Below are 19,839 nucleotides of genomic sequence, written 5' to 3' on the forward strand. Positions count from 1 at the left end.
CACAAGTTGCATAATCTACTGCAAGCCTAACGGTTTCTCCCCGCCTTGGGTGGGGAGACTTTCTTCCTGTTATTGGTTTCACAGTGGTCACAAGTTGTCTGTCACAATTTGTCTGTTAACACTTCCTCTTTGTCTATGTAGAAACGTTCTTTGTTAGACAGGGTAGAATTGTTAGTTACAATCCTGCATCAAATGTATACATTATTTAATCATTATTCATAAAATCCTATAACAGGATTATGATTCATTGTTTACCTAGATAGCTAACTAGCTACATGTCTTCACAAAAGACATGTCATTTGAGTGTGCCAGAGCCCAGAATAACTGATTCATTTACGAACGACCAACCCTACGATCAACCCTTCTTATCGGTCAGAGTGTCCAGTGTGAGCTCTGAACGCTCCGAGAGCAAAACACTCTGAATTTACGAACAGACAATCTGACAGCACAGTTGAATTCACAAACGCTCTGGATGACATAACAGCCTAACGAGCTCTGCTAGGGCGAGTAATGTTCTGTGAGCTGTTCTGTCATGTGTGTCTGGAAGTACAGTACCAGTCAAAAGTTTGGACACACCTACTCATTAAAGGTTTCTTTATTTTTAATATTTTCTACATTGTAAAAAAATTGTGAAGACAAACTATGAAATAACACTTTTGTAATCATGCACTGTAGTAACCAATAGTGTTAAACAAAGCAAAATGTATTTTACATTTTAGAGTAGCCACCCTTTGCCTTGATGACAGTTTTACACAGTCTTGGCATTCTCTCACCCAGCTTCAATTGGAATGCTTTTCCAACAATCTTGAAGGAGTGCCCACAAATGCTGAGCACTTGTGTTACAACCTGTCTCAAGACTAACAAACGATGGCAAACCACACATTGAGTAAAGAAACAACAAAATGAATTTATTCCAGAAATAAACACTCACAACAATAATCAGATGAGGCATGAAGGTCAGTTAATTAGGTGTCAACTGCCAAAGCCACGATGAAACAACCAAAGGTATATATGGAGAGAGGAATCTCTTGCTGAATGAGGGGAAACAGTGGCCTTATGCCACAGCTGAGCTTTCACAGGTATGCCGCATCAGCACTGATGACCTTCCCACCTCTCCTACTCCGCCCACCGATCTCCTGCAGTAAGCACAGCAAAACCCGGTAGACAGAGCAGAGAGGGGCAGTCACACTTGTTACCCACTTTTCCTTCACTCTGTGATCCAACATCCCAAACCTTCTCAATTGGGTGGAGGCTGGCTGGATTGTGGAGGCCAGGTCATCTGAAGTAGCACTCAATCACTCTCCTTATTGGAGGTGTGTTGGGTCATTGTCTTGTTTAAAAACAAATTATAGTCCCACTAAGAGGAAACCAGATGGGATGGTGTATCACTGCAGAATGCTGTGGGAGCCATGCTGGTTAAGTGTGCCTTGAATTCTAAATAAAATCACTGACAGTGTCAGCAGCAAAGCACCATCACTCCTCCTCCGTGCTACACGGTGGTAACCACACATGCAGAGATCATCCGTTCACCTACTCTGCGTCTCACAAAGACACGACGGTTGGAACCAAAAATCTCAAATTTGGACTCATCAGACCAAAGGACAAATGTCCACCAGTCTAATGTCCATTGCTGATGTTTCTTGGACCAAGCAAGTCTCTTCTTATTATTGGTGTCCGTCCTTTAGTAGTGGTTTCTTTGCAGCAATTCGACCATGAAGGCCTGATTCACGCAGTCTCCTCAGAACAGTTGATGTTGAGAAGCTGAACAGTTGATGTTGAGATGAAATGTCTGAAGCTGGTGACTCTTATGAACTTATCCTCTACAGCAGAGGTAACTCTGGGTCTTCCTTTCCTGTGGCGGTCCACATGAGAGCCAGTTTCATCATAGCGCTTGATGGTTTTTGTGACTGCACTAGAAGAAACATTGAAAGTTATTGAAATTTTACGCATTAACTGACCTTCATGTCTTAAAGTAATGATGTAATTACTTGAGCTGTTCCTGCCATAATATGGACTTGGTCTTTAACCTTCTGTATACCACCCCTACCTTGTCACAACACACCTGATTGGCTCAAATGCAATAAGGTGGAAAGAAATTCAATTAACAGGCACACCTGTTAATTGACATGCATTCCAGGTGACTACCTCATGAATCTGGTTGAGAGAATGCCAAGAGTGTGCAAAGCTGTCATCAAGGCAAAGGGTGGCTCCTTTGAAGAATCTCAAATATAAAATATTATATATTCATGATTCCATGTGTTATTTCATAGTTTTGATGTCTTTAGTATTATTTTACAATGTAGAAAATATAAAAAATAATGAAAAACCCTAGAATGAGTAGGTGTGTCCAAACTTCTGACTGGTACTGTAGCTAGCAAGTTAGCTTGGGTGCTTGACTGCTGTTGTTTGTACAGAACGCTCGGATCAACCCTTAAAGACAACAATGCTGAATGTCTGTAGACAAAGAAGGGCTCTCCATTAGAACAAAAACACTCAAAAGTGAGTTAACAAGTTCAAAGCAAAATTACTTTCCCTATGTTCCTCAACTGTAGTGTATGATATACCATTTTGTAGCTCTGAGTCTCTACTTTTATCCAATGTAAAAAACACCATTTCAAATTTTGCTCCATAAGACCGATTTGAGCCGGTCGGTCACAGCAAGGAGGCCTACAAACCTGACTCGGTTACACCAGCTCTGTCAGGAGGAATGGGCCAAAATTGTGGGAAGCTTGTGGAAGGCTACCTGAAACGTTTGACCCAAGTTTAAATTGTTTAAGGCAATGCTACCAAATTCTAATTGAGTGTATGTAAACTTCTGACCCACTGGAAATGTGATGAAAGAAATAAAAGCTGAAATAAATAATTCTCTCTAATATTATTCTGACATTTCACATTCTTAAAATAAAGCGGTGATCCTAACTGACCTAAAACAGGGAATGTTTACTGTCAGGAATTGTGAAAAACTGAGTTTAAATGTATTTGGCTAAGGTGTATGTAAACTTCCGACTTCAACTGTAGCTCAGTACTAGGATTATTTATTTTATTCAGTCATTATCTTTATCAAGGGTGTCGATTATTTCAGACTCCACCGTACATACTGTATATACCAATTAGCAGACGCTGTTATCCAAAGAGACTTCCAGTCATGTGCGCATGCATTTATAATAAGGGTTCCGCAAGCTGGAATTTAAGCCTTTACCATATCGTTGCAAGTGCCATGCTTTACCAATTGAGTCACACGGGACTACAGATAACATACCTATGGCTTGTGAGGTGTCCACCACGGGCACCCGCGAGACAGGCGTGAGCTGGCAGAAGATGTGCAGGGTGAGGTCGGTGGTGGAAGTGGACGTGAAGCCCTTGAGGAGCAGCTGCTGGAGTCCGGCGAAGCCGCTCCACCTCAGCTGGCCCTGCAGCTTCTCCAGCCGCTCCCTGTTCTCCTGCTTGTCCAGGGCCACGTGGGCCAACAGCTTGAGGAGCAGCCGCAGGGACATCTGGTACTCAAACTCAAAGTCTGACTCCATCAGGGACACAGCAACCCAGAAGATGGTGGCCAGCAGGTTGGACGGGTGGTTGACGTTGGCTGGGTCACTCAGGGGCTCTTTGGAAGAGGACGGACTGCGGAGGAGAGCAATGCGTTTATTTATTTTAGCCTTTCTATCCCAATAGATGCCCCTTGTGGCACCCCCAAGCCTTTGCCACATTTTCAAACGTTTTACCAAGGTGTATCCTTATGAACATGACCTCAAAACGACTGGGAGATGCCAAATGAAAGGATTCATAAAAAGTGCTGTAGTCTACTTGGCTACTTGCTGTCCCCTACCTGCGGTTCTTGGTCAGCCCTCCCTGCTGGGTGCAGGCCTGGACGCGGTCCAGTGTAGCGCTGCGAGGAGGGTCAGATGAGCGGTCAGCCTCACCAAACCTCTTGGGGACAGAGTAGCTCCTCTGGTGACGGCTGCGCTCGGCTGTCCCCAGACCCTGCTGGAACAGGTTCAGCTGCCCCGTGCTCTTCCTGTTGGACACCAGCTTCCCGCTGGTAAGGAAGTCTGGGGAGGATGCCCTGGAGAGCCAATAAGAGACTAGCGATGAGTTGAAACCCTTAACAACCTGGCATACAAATACCTAATAAAGGATTGGCGTACTCAACTCTAAATTGTTTGAACAAACAGCTTTGGGTGCTGGGTTGTAAGGTCGTAAGTGATAATAGATGTGTGAACTCTGTTGATGCAGCTACTACATTTTGTATATTCTTATTCCTCTCCATTCCTTATTCCATTAGGTATTTGTTGTGGAATTGTTAGATACTGCTACACTGTCGGAACTAGAAGCACAAGCATTTCGCTACACTTTCAATAACATTTGCTAACCATGTGTATGGGACCAATAAATTGTGATTTGTTGCTGCAGCTACTACTTTCTGTTTCACTATTTGTTCACTTTACTGATTCAGTCTGAACCTTCTCCAATAAAGGGGCACTTGTACAGGCTTGAAAGTAGCTAGTCCAATCAGTGTCCTCTTAGCAACTGTGGGCGGGTTTAGCTTATGTTGCATTTGGAGAACATCAAAAGAATTGGACTTCTGATTGGTTGAAGGTGATCCATTTGCTGACTTGGTCTTGTTTTATAACGCCAGTAATTACAGCCATTCTTACAGCCAGAACAGTGTGGGTTCCAGGCGAATATAAAGGTCCATTACCTGATCTAGTGGTAGTGCTTCCGCCCCCAGACCACATGCCCCTGGAGGCAGCAGTTCGTTCGCAACGCAATTTATGTACTGTATCCCTCCGTATCCCAATCTAGCTACATGTTAATACATTTGTTTTAAAGTGATCTGCAAACCAACCTGTTCAGGATAGCCATTAGGTCATTGTTCTTGAGACATTCAGCCAGGTTGTCCACCACAGACTCTAAGGTGAGCAACACTTCCATAACATAACCCTAGAAGAGCAGGAGGACATTAAAACGGGGTATCTGCACAACCATCCAAGCCCACACACACGCGCGCACACACTCACACGTGCGCGCACACACACACACACAGGAACACACAGACAGACAACACACACACTCACTCCCCCGTTCCCTCCGCCCACACACACCTGTACTTCCTCCCCGTGCTCCCCCACCACCTCCACCAGTCGCGAGAGCAGGTCGAACACGGCGTGGGCCGAAAGCGGCTGCCGCAGCCCCCGAACCACCTGGAAGGACCTCCCGGCGTAGTGGCGTGACAAGCTACACAGACCCATCTGCAGAGCTATGTCACTCAACTGCTGCTCCAGGTGGAAGTCTGGCCCACACAGGAGAGGTATGAGACACACACGCACAAAGCATGGGCACGCGCACACACACATGCATGTTCGCAAATTAACATACATGCGCGCACAGACACACACGCGCACACTGATGTCTACCGTCTGATGTCTAGGAGTTAGACTACGCTTTTACAAGGCAATAGGTGAAAGGAAGTGCAGTGGTTCCGTCATGAGCATGTAGTGTGGTAAGGTGTAGAATAGCGCTTCACTCTTGGGGAGGATTACCTGATTTGGACTCTTTGAACACCGACACCACATAACGCAGAAAGTTGACAAGCTGCTCAGTGCTTTTTGAGGTCTGGTTCTTGGGTGAGATAGCTTCGTGACACCACATGGGGCCACAGGCCCTGGAAAACAATAACACAATTGTTTTATAAATCTTATATCATAGAGAGGATAACAAATGTATAATTCAAACTGAAGTATACCAGTAGGGTGAAATTGCCCCTAGACGCTGATCTTGGGTCAGTTTAGAATTCTCCTTACTAATGGTTAAGGTTAGGATGGGAGAGGAACTGATCCTAGTACTGTACTTAGGGGAAAGCAAAGTGGAGCTTCAGTGGTGTTGCTACTTCAACAATGACAAGTTTGTTGTTGTGTTAGCCACACTAGACCACTAGGTGGTGTATGACGTGAGGAGTTGGCTCCCTGTTCTCTCACACTGACATCAAGTTGATTAAACTGACATGAAATTGCATGGCCATATATCGATAACAAAAAATCTTCAAGAATAAGGCCTGCAAATTATATTTCCGTTTGCCTTTGCCAGGATAAATAGCTAATGAAGTTCTAGTGTTCCACTCAAATCGGTGTGTTTGTGCATGCGTGTGCGAGTGTCTGTCTGTTGGTAGTGGTACATACTATGTGACTGACTGGTTGGCCGACTGCCTGTTTGTCTGTCTGGCTGACTCTCTGCCTGTCCGTCGGATTGTACGTCCTTCGGTCCGTGGTCCACCTACCTGGTGGTGAGGAACTCAATCAGCTTGTTGGTCTTCTCGTCAGTCTCTGAGGGGCTCTTCAGCTCCTCCGCCTCCTGGGAGGAGATATGGGGCAGGTTGGAGGTGCTGCCTCCCAGGCTGAGGCTGGAAGAGGTAGACGAGGAGCTGAGGCCAGAGTCTGGTACTGGGGATGCCTGGCCCTCTCGCAGGAAGTCCATCCCACCTGGGAGGGAGAGGGCGTGGGAGAGGCAAGGAGAGGAAGAAGATGAGGAAGGGAGCGGGAGAGAGAAGGAGAAAGGGATGAAAGGGGGATGGAGGGGAGAGGGATGAAAGGGGGATGGAGGGAGATGTAGGGGAAAGGGATGAGAGGGGAATGGAGGGAGATGTAGGGGAAAGGGATGAGAGGGAGGGGAGAGGGAAGGAGAGGAAGATGAGGAAGGGAGCGGGAGAGTTACGGTTCATATAAGGAAATCATGAAATTAAAATAAATGAATTAGGCTCTAATCTATGGATTTCACATGACTGCATATACAGATATCTGTTGGGGACAGATACCCCCAAAAAATGGAATGTGGTGGATCAGAAAACCAGCCAGTACTTGTTGTGACCATCATTTGCCTCATACATCTCCTTCACATTCAGTTGATCGAAAATATGTGGGAACTGGGACACGCTGTCATACACGTCAATCCAGAGCATCCCAAACATGCTCAATGGGTGACATAACTGGTGAGTATGCAGGCCATGGAAGAACTGGGACATTTTATACTTCCAGGAATTGTGTATAGATCCTTGCGGCCGATGAATGGCATGACAATGGGCTTCAGGATCGGTGTGACGTTATCTCTGTGCATTCAAATTGCCATCAATAAAATGCTATTGTGTTCGCTGTCCGTAGCTTATGCCTGCCCTCATCATAACCCCACTGCCACCATGGGGCACTCTGTTCACAACGTTGACATCAACAAACCACTCGCCCACACGACGCCATACAAGCTGTCTGCAATCTACCCGGTATAGTTGAAACCAGGATTCCCAAGAGAAGACCACATTTCTCAAGTCTGCCAGCGACCTTTGAAGATGTGAATTTGCCCTTCTGCAGTCAGGTCAAGACCCTGGTGAGGACGAAGAGCACGCAGATGAGCTTCCCAGAGATGGTTTCTGACAGTTTGTGCAGAAAGTCTTTGGTTGTGCAAACCCACAGTTTCATCAGCTGTCCAGGTGGCTGGTCTGTGACGATCCCACAGGGGAAGAAGGTCCTGGGATGGCATGGTTACACATGGTCTGCGGTTGTGAGACCGGTTGGACATACTGCCAAATTCTCAAAAACAACGTTGGAGGCGGCTTATGGTTGAGAAATTAACATTCAATTCTCTGGCAACAGCTCTGGTAGACATTCCTGCACGCCCCCTCAACTTGAGACATCTGTGGCATTGTGTTGTGTGACAAAACTGCACATTTCACCTGTCAGGTGGATGGAATATCTTGGCAAAGGAGAAATTCTCACTAACAGGGATGTAAACAAATTGGTGCTCAAAATCTGTGAGAAATAAGCTTTTTGTGGGTGTGGAAATTTCTGGAATCTTTTATTTTAGCTCATGAAACATGGGACCAACACTTTACATGTTGCATTTATATTTTTGTTCAGTGTATGTATGTATATATATATATATATATATTTTACAAATAGGCAGAATATACAGCATTGAACAAATACATTTTTTTGACAATGCCTTTCTTTATTGCCCCGAGGGGATAATACAAGGAATTTAATTGACATTAGTTTTTTACTAAAGTGAGATAAATGCATTTGCACCTTTTAGCTACACTTGTCCCATCGTTAGACACTATTAACTCCCAAATGAGATATGCAATGGCACCATTTACCAATAATCCTTTCTGATGCACTCCAATCAAAATGGTATTAAATTATCTTAAATGGCCTAAGGAATGAGTAACAGGAATACTTATCGATTCAATCCAAATAACTAAAATACGGAACATACGCGTCTATACGACAGCAGAGCTCAAAAGCACTGTGTATCCCAGTTCCAAAGTATACAGCATCTGACAGTCAAATGCCCTGGGTCATGTTCATTCGGCACAAAACGGGATGAAACAGGTAGGGACTATTAGAAGTTGTCCAATAAGGAATGCTCATTTCTAATTTTCATTTAAACCCCCCCCCCTTCAAATCAATGCATAAAAATCAATTTGGAAACCACCATCTCAGAACTGATGACATGTATTGCAGGTGCTTATTTTAATTGTTATAGTTTTAAAACATCAACTTTGACTTAGACCACACATGTTATGATAATGATAAAGACAAAACGTTTAAAAAAAAAAAATCAGTTGCATTCCCTAATGTTCACTGCCCAGGAATCTATTCTGTACTGTGTACTACCTGTAGTAGTGAAGTATTCAGGCTGGTAGCTTGACTTGCTGGTCAAGGTCTTGCTGCTATTGACCTCTCGTGTCTGCAGCAGGACGGAGGCGATATTCTGGAAGCTGCGGTTGCAGGACAGCGTGATGAGTAGGTGCAGGAGGAGACGCTTGCTGTGCTCAAACACCTCGGGACGGTAGTGATCCATGCCTGTTGGTGAAAAAAAGACATCATAATACAGTGACAGCAGATACAGTGGGGTCCAAAATGTTTGACACCCTTGATAAAAATCTGCAATAATTACTGTATAAAATAAATAACTCAAATACTGAGCTGTATTGTATGCTCAAAGAAATAGGGAAATTATTTTTTACTAATACAATTGCTCAGAGAAAGGGATTTGGTTAAACAAGTAATACTTTTTTTTTCTCAAAAAGGTAGGGGTCGGAATTATTGAAACCCCTAAAGACTCTTGTAAATATAGTAGTGATAAGTTGAGTACCTGGTCCCATATTCCTACAGTAGCATGCAATGACTACATCAAGCTTGTGACTCTACAAACTCATTGGATGCATTTGCAGTTTGTTTTAGATTAAGTTAGGGATGCACGATATATCGGTAAGCATATCGGAATCTGACGATATTAGTTAAAAATGCCAACATTAGCATTGGCCCGATGTCTAGTTTAACGGTGATGTGCAAAACCGATGTCAACGCTGACGTGCATACCTATATAACGTAGGTAGATGATGTAATGACGCCATGAAAAATAAAGCGCTACACAGAATAAAAGCATAGAAATACTAAGGACACACTTCCAACAACTAAACAAGTTCAAGTCGAGCAGTCATTTGAAAGAGTAAGAAAATTTCAGTGAGACAACTCAAAGGCAAAATCCATTAACACCAAGATAATGAAATTCATTGCCCTTGACAATCAACAGTGCTCTAAACATCGAGCACCTCAAGCCCCGGTACACACTACCAAGTAAGCGCTATTTTTCAGAAGTTGCCCTACCAGAATTACATAGTATTGTTGAAACGAACATTTCAGGGAGACAACGCAAAGGCGAAATCCATTAACGCCAAGATAATGGAAATCATTGCCTTTGACAATCAACCGTTCTCTGCCGTGGATGATGTTGGCTTTCGCCGAATGGTCGAGCACTGGTACACACTAGCAAGTAGGCGCTATTTTTCAGATGTTGCCCTACCGGCGTTGCACAGTACTGTTGAAACGCGCATCCATGAGCTACTTGCTGTGGGCGTCACTGCTATTAGCTTCACGACTAACATTTGGACCAGAGACGTCAGCCCCATGAGCATACTGAGTCTGACAGCACAGTGGGTCGACGAGGATTTCGTACTGAGGAAAGCCGTATTGCATGCTCAAGAATGTGCTGGTTCTCATACCGCTGCTGCCATTTCAATGGCATTTGAGAACACATTTGAGAACACGACCAACTGACTGGAGAAATAAGCTCATCAACTGCATCTGCAGCAGATGTGATACCCTCTGTCATGGCATTGAAACACCTGCTCAACAAAACCTATGTTGGAAGTTAACTTGGAAAAGTACTCTACAAGAGGCTGTGATCAAGCAACTCGGTGGCATTCTCTCTGAGCTTCTACTGTGTCGCCACCATGCTTGATGCTAGGTACAAGGACCACTACTTCGATGCAGACAAGAAACAGGGTTTACGTGAAATGTTAGACACAGTTGGACAAGTTGGAATGATGAAATCCTGGTTGAGGCTGAACAAATTACCAACGAAACAGCACAGCATATAAGTGAAAGAAATAGGTTTTGATTATGTTTTACTGGTAATGGGGACATACGTAAATTCCCCAAAAATTACTTTTTGGTCAGTGTGTGTGTGTGTGTTTCAACTATTTAACTGTACTAGAATGCTTAAAAGGCTGCACATTTTTTTAATATATGTTATCGGTATCGGCCAAGAATGTCATATGGGCGCAACCCTAGGTTTAGTTTTTATTTTGTCCCCAATAGAAATGAATGGTAAATAATGTAGTGTGTCATTTTAGAGTACCTTTTATTATACGCATCAATAACAATTTCTAAACACTTCTACATTCATGTGGATGCTACCTGAATGAATCGTGAATAATGATGAAATCATCTGAAACACAACCAAAATGAACTGCAAATGCATCCTACCAGTTTGCAGAATCACACGCTTGATGTAGTCATTGAGTGCTAGGAATATGGGACCAACTACAAAACTTTTGACTACTTTATTTATAACAATCCTTCGGGGTGTTAATACATTTGACCCCTCTCTTTCTTTGAGCCATGGTATTAATATAAAATAATATAACTTCCAAATATTGGGAGCAGACAATATAGCTCAGTAGCTTTAATTATATATTTTATACAGTCATTATTGCTCATCTTTATCAAGGGTGTCAATATTTCTGACCCCACTGTAAAACCTTCCATACAGCGCCTTTAGCAGTGGAATAACATGGTGATACGACACAGGGTTGGGATTCATATGTATTGCTCCATTGTCTCCATCTGTAATACGGGGCAAAGGATTTGGCAGCAATTGCCAGCTACTTTGTAGCGTGTCCGAGTTGGAGCAAGTTCGGAATCGGTTCATTCAGTAATTCCTCATTGATAAGTATGTTCTGGTCATACCCAGAAAGAGGGCGTGGAGCAGCAGTGGCAGGTGCAAGGCCCAGTCTTCTCTCACACCGTGGTCAACCACCATCTCGGTCATGAAGATCACCGCGATGTTAAACCTACAGACACATATCAACAATGTACAGTACCAGTCCAAAGTTTGGACACAACCAACTAATTCCAGGGGTTTTCTACATTGTAGAATAATTAGTGGAGACATCTAAACTATAAAAAATAACACATATGGAATCATGTAGTAGGTAAACTGACAGGGTAAAAATCTGTTGTTCAGTTAACCCACTGTTCCTAGGCTGTCATTGAAAATAAGAATTTGTTCTTAACTGACTTGCCTAGTTAAATAAAGGTACAATTGTTTTAAAATCATGTAGGGTTAAACAAATCAAAATATATTTAATATTTGAGATTCTTCAAAGTAGCCACCCTTTGCCTTTGACAGCTTTGCACACTCTTGTGTGCGTGCCTGTGTGTGTACCTGTGTAGAGGTCCCTTAGGAGTGATGGTTTCAGGGAGGTAGTCCACAAGGGGAGCCCAGCAGCCTCCGTTGACAGGCATAGGCAAAGGGAGTGGCTGATTAGTCTCCACAACGCTCATCAGCCAACCAGTGTACGGCGGAAGGGGCTCACCTAGGGATCACACAGGAAGTTACACTCAAGACAAAGTAGGGCAAGACTCGCCAGGCCACACCCTCACCAAGGTCATGTTCAGTGTGGCACACTAGGGCAAAACCAGTGTTTCTTATTGGACACTTTCTAGTAGCTGGTACCTCCCCGTTTCCCTTCGTTTCAAAATGTTTCATCCCCTTTCTGCCTACTGAATGCAACCCTGTTTGCATTTAGCACTCAGACCCCATCTCTCCCCAAATAAAATGTTATGAGCATTCCTGTGAATACATGCACCCACCATTCTACTGCCTTTCAAAGCAATAACTGTGTCTGTTGATGGCAGGCATGTTAAGTCATTGAGGAGGGCTATAGTGCAGAGGATCCGTGTTCTTTAAAGTTCTTCTTTAGAAAGGTCATTGAGTTTGGCGAGCCGAGCAGGACTGTCTCAGCTCTAGCATGGTCTTATCTGTTTGTGCTTTAGCCAACTCCTCTAACTATCATCATGCAATTCGTTTCAGTTCGAGGAATTGGCTCTGACCTCGGTCGTGTTCATTAGGGCACACCGTAGCAAGATGTTTTGCAAAAGGAAAAGGAAAACAAGCATTTCTTATTGGACCTTCTTGTTTCACTCAGTTTTATTCTGTTTTGTGCCTAGTGAACATGACCCAGGCTACCTCTGCTCCAGAGAGTAGAACCAATGAGTATCACAAATGAGTTTTGGGGTAACCGGTTGTTTACTGGTATTATCTGAGAGGCCCTGTCACAGAGCTGCTTGTGTGTTTCACTGCCAGTTCTTACAAAGGATCTCCTAGGAGCTCCTGGCCTATCATGCATTATCAATGGCACTAACTTAGACAGCCATGTAAAGTACCTGCATGGTTTTGGTACTGGTTCCGACTGATGTTTTTGCTTATAAATCGCTCTATGGACACCGTGGCCCGAAATGGTTTGAATTGAACGATAGCTCTGGTTGCCACGGACACATTAGTATATTCTGAGCCTGTGTGACGTAGGCTGTGAAATCTGAAACCACTATAGGCTAGGATGTCCTTCCTACCATTTCATTTGCTCTGCCGACTGTCCATGAACTCCTGGCTGAACCCTACTTCACAGCTACTGACAAAGCACATATCTGCAATCCTTACATCGTACCGCAGCAGGAGAGAGTGGTTTCATCACTGTAGCATAGATCGAGTTAGAGCCATTAATCAAAAATAATGCATAGATTTTAAACAAAAAAACTTTTCTATTTGTTATGGACATACAAGGTTATTAAGAGATGAAAGGCAAATTCCTAACGAGTTCAGGAAGCCAAGCTAGACATTCACCGCGATGGGGGCAGGCGTTTTGATCAAGAGAGACCTTAAGAAAATATGTAAATGTTCTCTTCACACTAAACATACAAATATGTATTTTATAGTTTTAAGGAAGGTGAAATCTTATACGTTTCAAGCAGACCACCATAGTGTTCTTGGGCACAGGGACTAAGGTAACCTGCCTAAATGACTACCAACCCGTAACACTCACGTCTGTAGCCATGAAATGCTCACATCAACACCATTATCCCAGAAACTCTATAGAATTGTAATCCTGTACATAGAATATACATAGAATATATCTATAATCTCTACTCACTCTTCTCCTCCTCGTAGGAGCCTCCAGAACTGTTGCTGTATCGTGATTCCAGACAGTTGTGGTGCCTCATGATGTTACTCAACCTGGATCACAAAGGTCAGAGGTTGTCGCCATGGCTACTGCAACAGACAATCTATTATATTGACAATATAGTCGAGTGACAGCTCTAACATGTCCACAAAGATGGAAGGCAGGCGGGGGTGACGAGATCAGGTTGGACCATTCTAGTCAATGAGAGGGCAGATACGCAAGTGAACAGGCAGAACGCCGATATAAAGTAGTTTTTTTCAAAGTTGCTGAAATGCCATCCTAACCACAAGGAAATGTATATTTGATCAAATAAGCCTCGTGTAGCAAATGATCAATTACCTTTTTTGTTGACCAAATTCGACACTCTCTCATTGTACCTCCACACAAACATTCCTCACCTCGTGGTCTGATTTTCATGTCAACCCTTTCGCTTCGCCTCTTCTTCTCTGCTGATCTTATATTACATCACATTTCATCTAACCTGGTCCCAGATGTGATAATGAAGGAGTTGACATGACAAACAGATCTAGGACCAAGTTATATTTCACCTAGTCAGGTCCCAGATCTCTTTGTGCTGTTTTGTCAACATCCGTGGTTGTTACCATACCAAACGGAGTTGGCAAAACAGCAGAAAGAGATTTGAGACCAGGCCCCATTCCCGGGACTGTGCTACTATACCTCTCTTCGTTCTCTTTGGCTGCTTTAATGTCATCTGCGTCAGGGAAACTCTCTTGGCCAGCAACTACAGTGTTGCTACTGGATGTTGTACCTAAAAAAAAAGTACAAGGTTTATAGACACAATGAATTCAACGATACATATTGTGAACGTTTTGGGAAATGTAAAATGTATGATAAAAATCTGATGTGGTAACTTTCCTTTGTGTAACATAATGTTACTACCAGAGGCGGAAGCGGAGGTCGATATGTCCAGTCTGACTGACTGTGTTAGTGGGTTCGTTCATGTTCATGTTTGTGCGTATGCGTGTGTTTGTTAGTGTGTTTATCTGTGTTTGTTTTAATCCGTGTTTGTGTGTTCGTACGTTTGTCTGTGTGCGTGTCTCTACCTATACCTGAGGTGGCGGTGGAGGTCTTGCTGGTGGCAGCGAAGCAGTAGAAAGGTGGGTTGTCACAGTGCTGTACCACAGGGTTGACCGGGTCTGTCTGCTGCAGCTCAAACAACAGCTCCTCCATGGTCTGAATGGTGTTGTTACGACACAGGTAGATCACCACCTTCTTGATCTGGAACACACACGGAAGCAGGAACACACACAAGCACGCACAGACAAACAAAGGGTTAGGATTTGAGATAGAACCATACAGAAAACGAACCCTAAGGTATCAACGTTAGTTTTCTCTGTATTGTTCTACGGCGGCATGGTTGAGCTTAATTATCTTTTCATATATTTTTCATGGTTTTAAATACACTTTATTCAGACAGTAATGAAATGAAAGGGGTTCTAAGGCAGCACTCACATAAGGCAGCAGAGAAGTGTCGCTGCTCACTCCACACAGACTGATGAGGAACTGCAGGGTAGTCCTCAGATTGTTGGTCCACCTGTCGTTGCTGGCCAGAGCGTTCCAGACATTCTCCATCTCTGGTCCTGGAACGTCATCACCGTACTGACAAGACAGGGCAAAGTATCAGCGATAAGTAACATTAACAAGAGAATGACAACTTTCATTGAACAAAACATATACAGTGCATTCGAGGAAAGTATTCACACCGTTTGGCTTTTTCCACATTCTGTTACGTTACAGCCTTATCTTAAAATTGATTTTACATTTTTTTTCCCTCATCAATCTACACACAGTACTCCATAATGACGAAGTGAAAACCAGTTTGACATTTTTGCAAATTTATGAAATTTTTTAAACAGAAATAACTTATTTACATAAGCATTCAGACCTTTTGCTATGAGACTCGAAATTGAGCTAAGGTGCATCCTGTTTCCATTGATCATCCTTGAGATGTTTCCACAACTTGATTGTAGTCCACCTGTGTTCAATTAAATTGGTTGGACATGATTTGGAAAGGCACACACCTGTCTGTATAAGGTCCCACAGTTGACAGTGCATGTCAGAGCAAACACCATGCCATGAGGTCGAAGGAATTGTCCATTGAGCTCCGAGACAGGATTGTGTCGAGGCACAGATCTGGGGAAGGGTACCAAAACATTTCTGCAGCATTGAAGGTCCCCAAGAACACAGTGGCCTCCATTCTTAAATGGATGAAGTTTAGAACCACCAAGACTCTTCCTAGAGCTGGCCGCCCGGCCAAATTGAGCAATCGGGTGAAAAGGGCCTTGGTCTAGGAGGTTCCCAAGAACCCGATGGTCACTGTGACAGAGCTCCAGAGTTTGTGGAGATGGGAGAACGTTCCAGAAGGACACCCATCTCTGCAGCACTACACCAATCAGGCCTTTATGGTAGAGAAGCCAGACGGAAGCCACACCTCAGGCAAATGACAGCTCACTTGGAGTTTGTCAAAAGGCAGCAAAAGGACTCTCAGACCATGAAAAATTCTCTGGTCTGATGAAACCAAGATTGAACTCTTTGGCCTGAATGCCAAGCCTAACGTCTGGAGGAAACCAAGATAACGCAGGAGTGGCTTCGGGACAAGTCTCTGAATGTCCTATAGTGGCCCAGCCAGAGCTCAGACTTGAACCCGATCGAGAGACCTGAAAATAGCTGTGCAGCGACGCTCCCCATCTAAACTGACAGAGCTTGAGAGGATCTGCAGAGAAGAATGGGAGAAACTCCACAAACACAGGTGTGCCAAGTTGTAGAGTCATACCCAAGAAGACTCAAGACTGTAATCGCTGCCAAAGGTGCTGAGTAAAGGGTCTGAATACTTATGTAAATATCATATCCATTTTAGATTAAGGATGTAACGTAACAAAATGTGGGAAAAGTCAAGGGGTCTGAATACTTTCCAAATGTACGGTATGTGCTCATATTTGTATTGTAAGTGCTATTGTGCTAAGTGTTATTGCTCCAATGTTTCCTGTATGTTGTCTGCCTTTCAACGAGCAATACACACACACACACACACACACACACACACAATCCTGACCTTGGCGGTCATGAACATGAGGTTGTTAAGGACCAGCGAGGTGGCCAACAGCGAGCCCCAGCCCATTCCCCTTAGAGTGTGTTGGGGGACTTGTCCCGCGGTGGTGCCGGTCCGGTCCGGGGTCTCCTCCTCAGGGCTGCAGGGGCTGGAGACCGGTGGCAGCAGGCAGCTGTCCATCAGCTCAATGTTAGAGAGCCAGGGCAGCAGGTAGGTCAGCATGATCTGACGGCCGTTGGGGTGAGTGCTAGGGAAACGCTGGCTAACCTCTGGGACAGGAGATAGAAACACAGCGGAGCAGAAACATTTATGAATTCATAAAAAGTCATAAAGTTACAAAGTCACTCCCTCCAGGATTTTGTTGTGGTATTTGTGGACAAAAATGCTTGATTTTGGTGTGGCAATTATGACATTTTGCATGGCAATTTGTGATGATTTTTGTCCAGTTGTCATGAAAATGCACTGATGGGGAAAAACATTTGTTGACATGTGTATTGATTAAACAGTGTTATGTGGTAAAATTGATTGATTTGTAAAAGTGGTGATTGGTTTAAATTGAGAGCCCTTTTATGGCAGTGCGGTAATTCGACAGTTTTATGCAGTAATATTACAGTGATTGGACTGTTACATATGATAATAGTGCAGTGATTGGTCAAATTTGCGAGCACTCACTTCACATATGGGGAATTGTTGATTTTGCGCCTAAAAAATGCAACCGCAGAATCGCTAAATCCTGGAGGGACTATAAAGTTGTCCTCTGCAGAGGGAGAGGTAGAAGCATAGGATCTGTTGTGCCACTATAGATCATAATGAATCAGATTATTATGGACAGGGAGGACATGCTCCCAGATCAGCACTCCTACCCTGAGACACCTGATAAATACAGGCCCTGTTTGTATTTGTATTTATTATTATCCCCATTAGCAGCTACTCTTCCTGGGGACCAGAAATATTAAGGCAGTTATACAATTTTAAAGACATTACAATACATTTATAACAGATTTCACAACACACTAAGTGTGTGCCCTCAGGTCCCTACTCCACTACCACATATCTACAACACAAATTCCATGTGCATGTGTGCCTATGTTTGTGTTGCTTCACAGTCCCCGCTGTTCCATAAGGTTTATTTTTATCTGTTTTTTTAAATATTATTCTACTGCTGCATCAGTTACCTGATGTGGAATAGAGTTCCATGTAGTCATGGCTCTATGTAGTACTGTGCGCCTCCCATAGTCTGTTCTGGACTTGGAGACTGTGAAGAGACCTCTTGTGGAATGTTTTGTGGGGTATGCATGGGTGTCTGAACTGTGTGCTAGTCGTTTAAACAGGCAGCTCTGTGCTATCAACATGTCAATACCGCTCACAAATACAAGTAGTGATGAAGTCAATCTCTCCTCCACTTTGAGCCAGAGAGATTGACGTGCATATTATTAATGTTAACTCTCCGTGTACATTTAAGGGCCAGCTGTTTTGCCCTGTTCTGAGCCAATTGCAATTTTCATAATTCCCTTTTTGTGGCACCTGACCACACAACTGAACAGTAGTCCAGGTGTGACAAAACCAGGGCCTGTAGGATCTGCCTTGTTGATGGTGTTGTTAAGAAGGCAGAACAACACTTTATTATGGACAGACTTCTCCCTATCTTAGCTACTGTTGTGTCAATATGTTTTGACCATGACAGTTGCCTCAACTTGCTCAATTTCCACATGATTTATTACAAGTTTTAGTTGAGGTTTACGGTTTAGTGAATGATTTGTCCCGAGTACAGTGCTTTTAGTTTTGGAATGATTTAGGACTAACTTATTCCTTTACCACCCATTCTGAAACTAACCGCAGCTCTTTAAGTGTTGCAGTAATTTCAGTCGCTAGCTGGCGTGTATAGGGTGAGTCATCCGCATACTTAGACACACTCGAAGCAAGCGGCATATAGTCAGTAAAGATTGAAAAAAGTAAGGAATTCCAGAGAGGGAGCACACGTGACAGTACCCCCTCCCCGACGCTCGGCCCCAGTCGCAGGACGCCAACCAAGATGACGATCCCGGGGATCAGGAGCAGACCCTTCACCTCTGCTAAGGCGCAGAAACCTGATGAACCGGCTGAGGAGTGAGAGCCTAATGGGCCTTCCAGGTAGCTCCGGCTCCAACACCCGGACCCGACATCACTCCCAACACACACACAAAAAAAAAAAACACTCCCTGATGCCTCCCTTTGTTGAGTCGTCATTCTGTAACGATATATTCTGAGAGTCGGGAAGCAAGTTCAGGGAGTGAATACATTTAATAAATGAACAAAACCAGAAACACAAACAGCACACCGACATGAAACAGGAACTATGACGACTGGGGAAGAAACCAAAGGGAGAGACATATAAAGGGCAGGTAATCAAGGAGGTGATGAGTCCAGGTGTCATTATGTGTGTAACCCTGGTGACAGGTGTGCGCCCTAACGAGCAGCCTGGTGACCTAGAAGCCGGAGAGGGAGCACACATGACAGTTGTTGCTTAATAGGGTTAAAAGCTCATATACATTTCATACCTGAATACCAATGAGTTAAATGTCCTGTGCACAGCAGTGCGCCTTCTACAAGGTGCTGGTAATGACAGGATGGCAGAGTATCCGAAACACAGCTGAAAAACGGTACATTTGAAGAAACAACAACGACTTCCAATCAATACTTATTTTTATGATTATCGAATCAACGTCGTCTGTCCTCGTCATTGTCCGTTTTCATCCTTGTTTCTGATAACTGAATATCATTTGATAGCTGATGATCGGTGCATTTATCGGTCCCGTTTATACTGACAATTCCTCTGAATCAGAACCCGCTTCACTGCTCCTATAGCAAAGAGCAGTGGGAGCTTCCATAGCAAACTGACAGGAAACCTTTTTGAGTGGAAGGCGCCATCCTAACACAAGAACACACATTTAGCAGGAAGCCAAATGAAGATGACCTGCTTGTGAGTACTACGTGAGTACGACACACACACACACAATACCTGAGAAGAGAGGCAGAGTGAGTTCAGGGTACATCCTAGCCAGTTGCTGTGAGAGCTGGGCTAGAGAGACGTTGTAGAGGGGAGGCAGAGGTCTGTGAGTCCTATCCAGTATACTACTGGGCTTCTGGTCTGCTATCGTCTTGGAATACACAAGCAGCTTTGCCTCCAGAATCTGGTTATCAAGAAAGAAAGAACACTCTT

General features: G+C 43.9%; 1 protein-coding gene across 4 annotated transcripts in view; it reads right to left on the reverse strand.

Annotated features, from left to right (window-relative positions):
* The window catches only part of LOC110507323 (protein furry homolog), a 194,706-nt gene that overhangs the window by 68,294 nt on the left and 106,573 nt on the right, over positions 1-19,839 (reverse strand). For all 4 annotated transcript variants that reach the window (XM_021587244.2, XM_036964702.1, XM_036964701.1 and 1 more), the window contains exons 32-46: positions 19,639-19,810; positions 16,644-16,909; positions 15,044-15,190; positions 14,641-14,809; positions 14,249-14,339; positions 13,541-13,623; positions 11,776-11,926; positions 11,298-11,401; positions 8,658-8,846; positions 6,272-6,473; positions 5,538-5,659; positions 5,100-5,287; positions 4,844-4,938; positions 3,824-4,060; positions 3,260-3,618 (exon numbers count right to left, since the gene is read on the reverse strand). In XM_021587244.2, coding sequence (XP_021442919.2) covers positions 3,260-3,618; positions 3,824-4,060; positions 4,844-4,938; positions 5,100-5,287; positions 5,538-5,659; positions 6,272-6,473; positions 8,658-8,846; positions 11,298-11,401; positions 11,776-11,926; positions 13,541-13,623; positions 14,249-14,339; positions 14,641-14,809; positions 15,044-15,190; positions 16,644-16,909; positions 19,639-19,810 — 2,575 coding nt within the window. The remainder of the gene's footprint in view (positions 1-3,259; positions 3,619-3,823; positions 4,061-4,843; positions 4,939-5,099; positions 5,288-5,537; positions 5,660-6,271; positions 6,474-8,657; positions 8,847-11,297; positions 11,402-11,775; positions 11,927-13,540; positions 13,624-14,248; positions 14,340-14,640; positions 14,810-15,043; positions 15,191-16,643; positions 16,910-19,638; positions 19,811-19,839) is intronic.

The sequence above is a fragment of the Oncorhynchus mykiss genome, chromosome 27 (genome assembly GCF_013265735.2).
Source record: "Oncorhynchus mykiss isolate Arlee chromosome 27, USDA_OmykA_1.1, whole genome shotgun sequence".
NCBI classification, from domain to species: domain Eukaryota; kingdom Metazoa; phylum Chordata; class Actinopteri; order Salmoniformes; family Salmonidae; genus Oncorhynchus; species Oncorhynchus mykiss.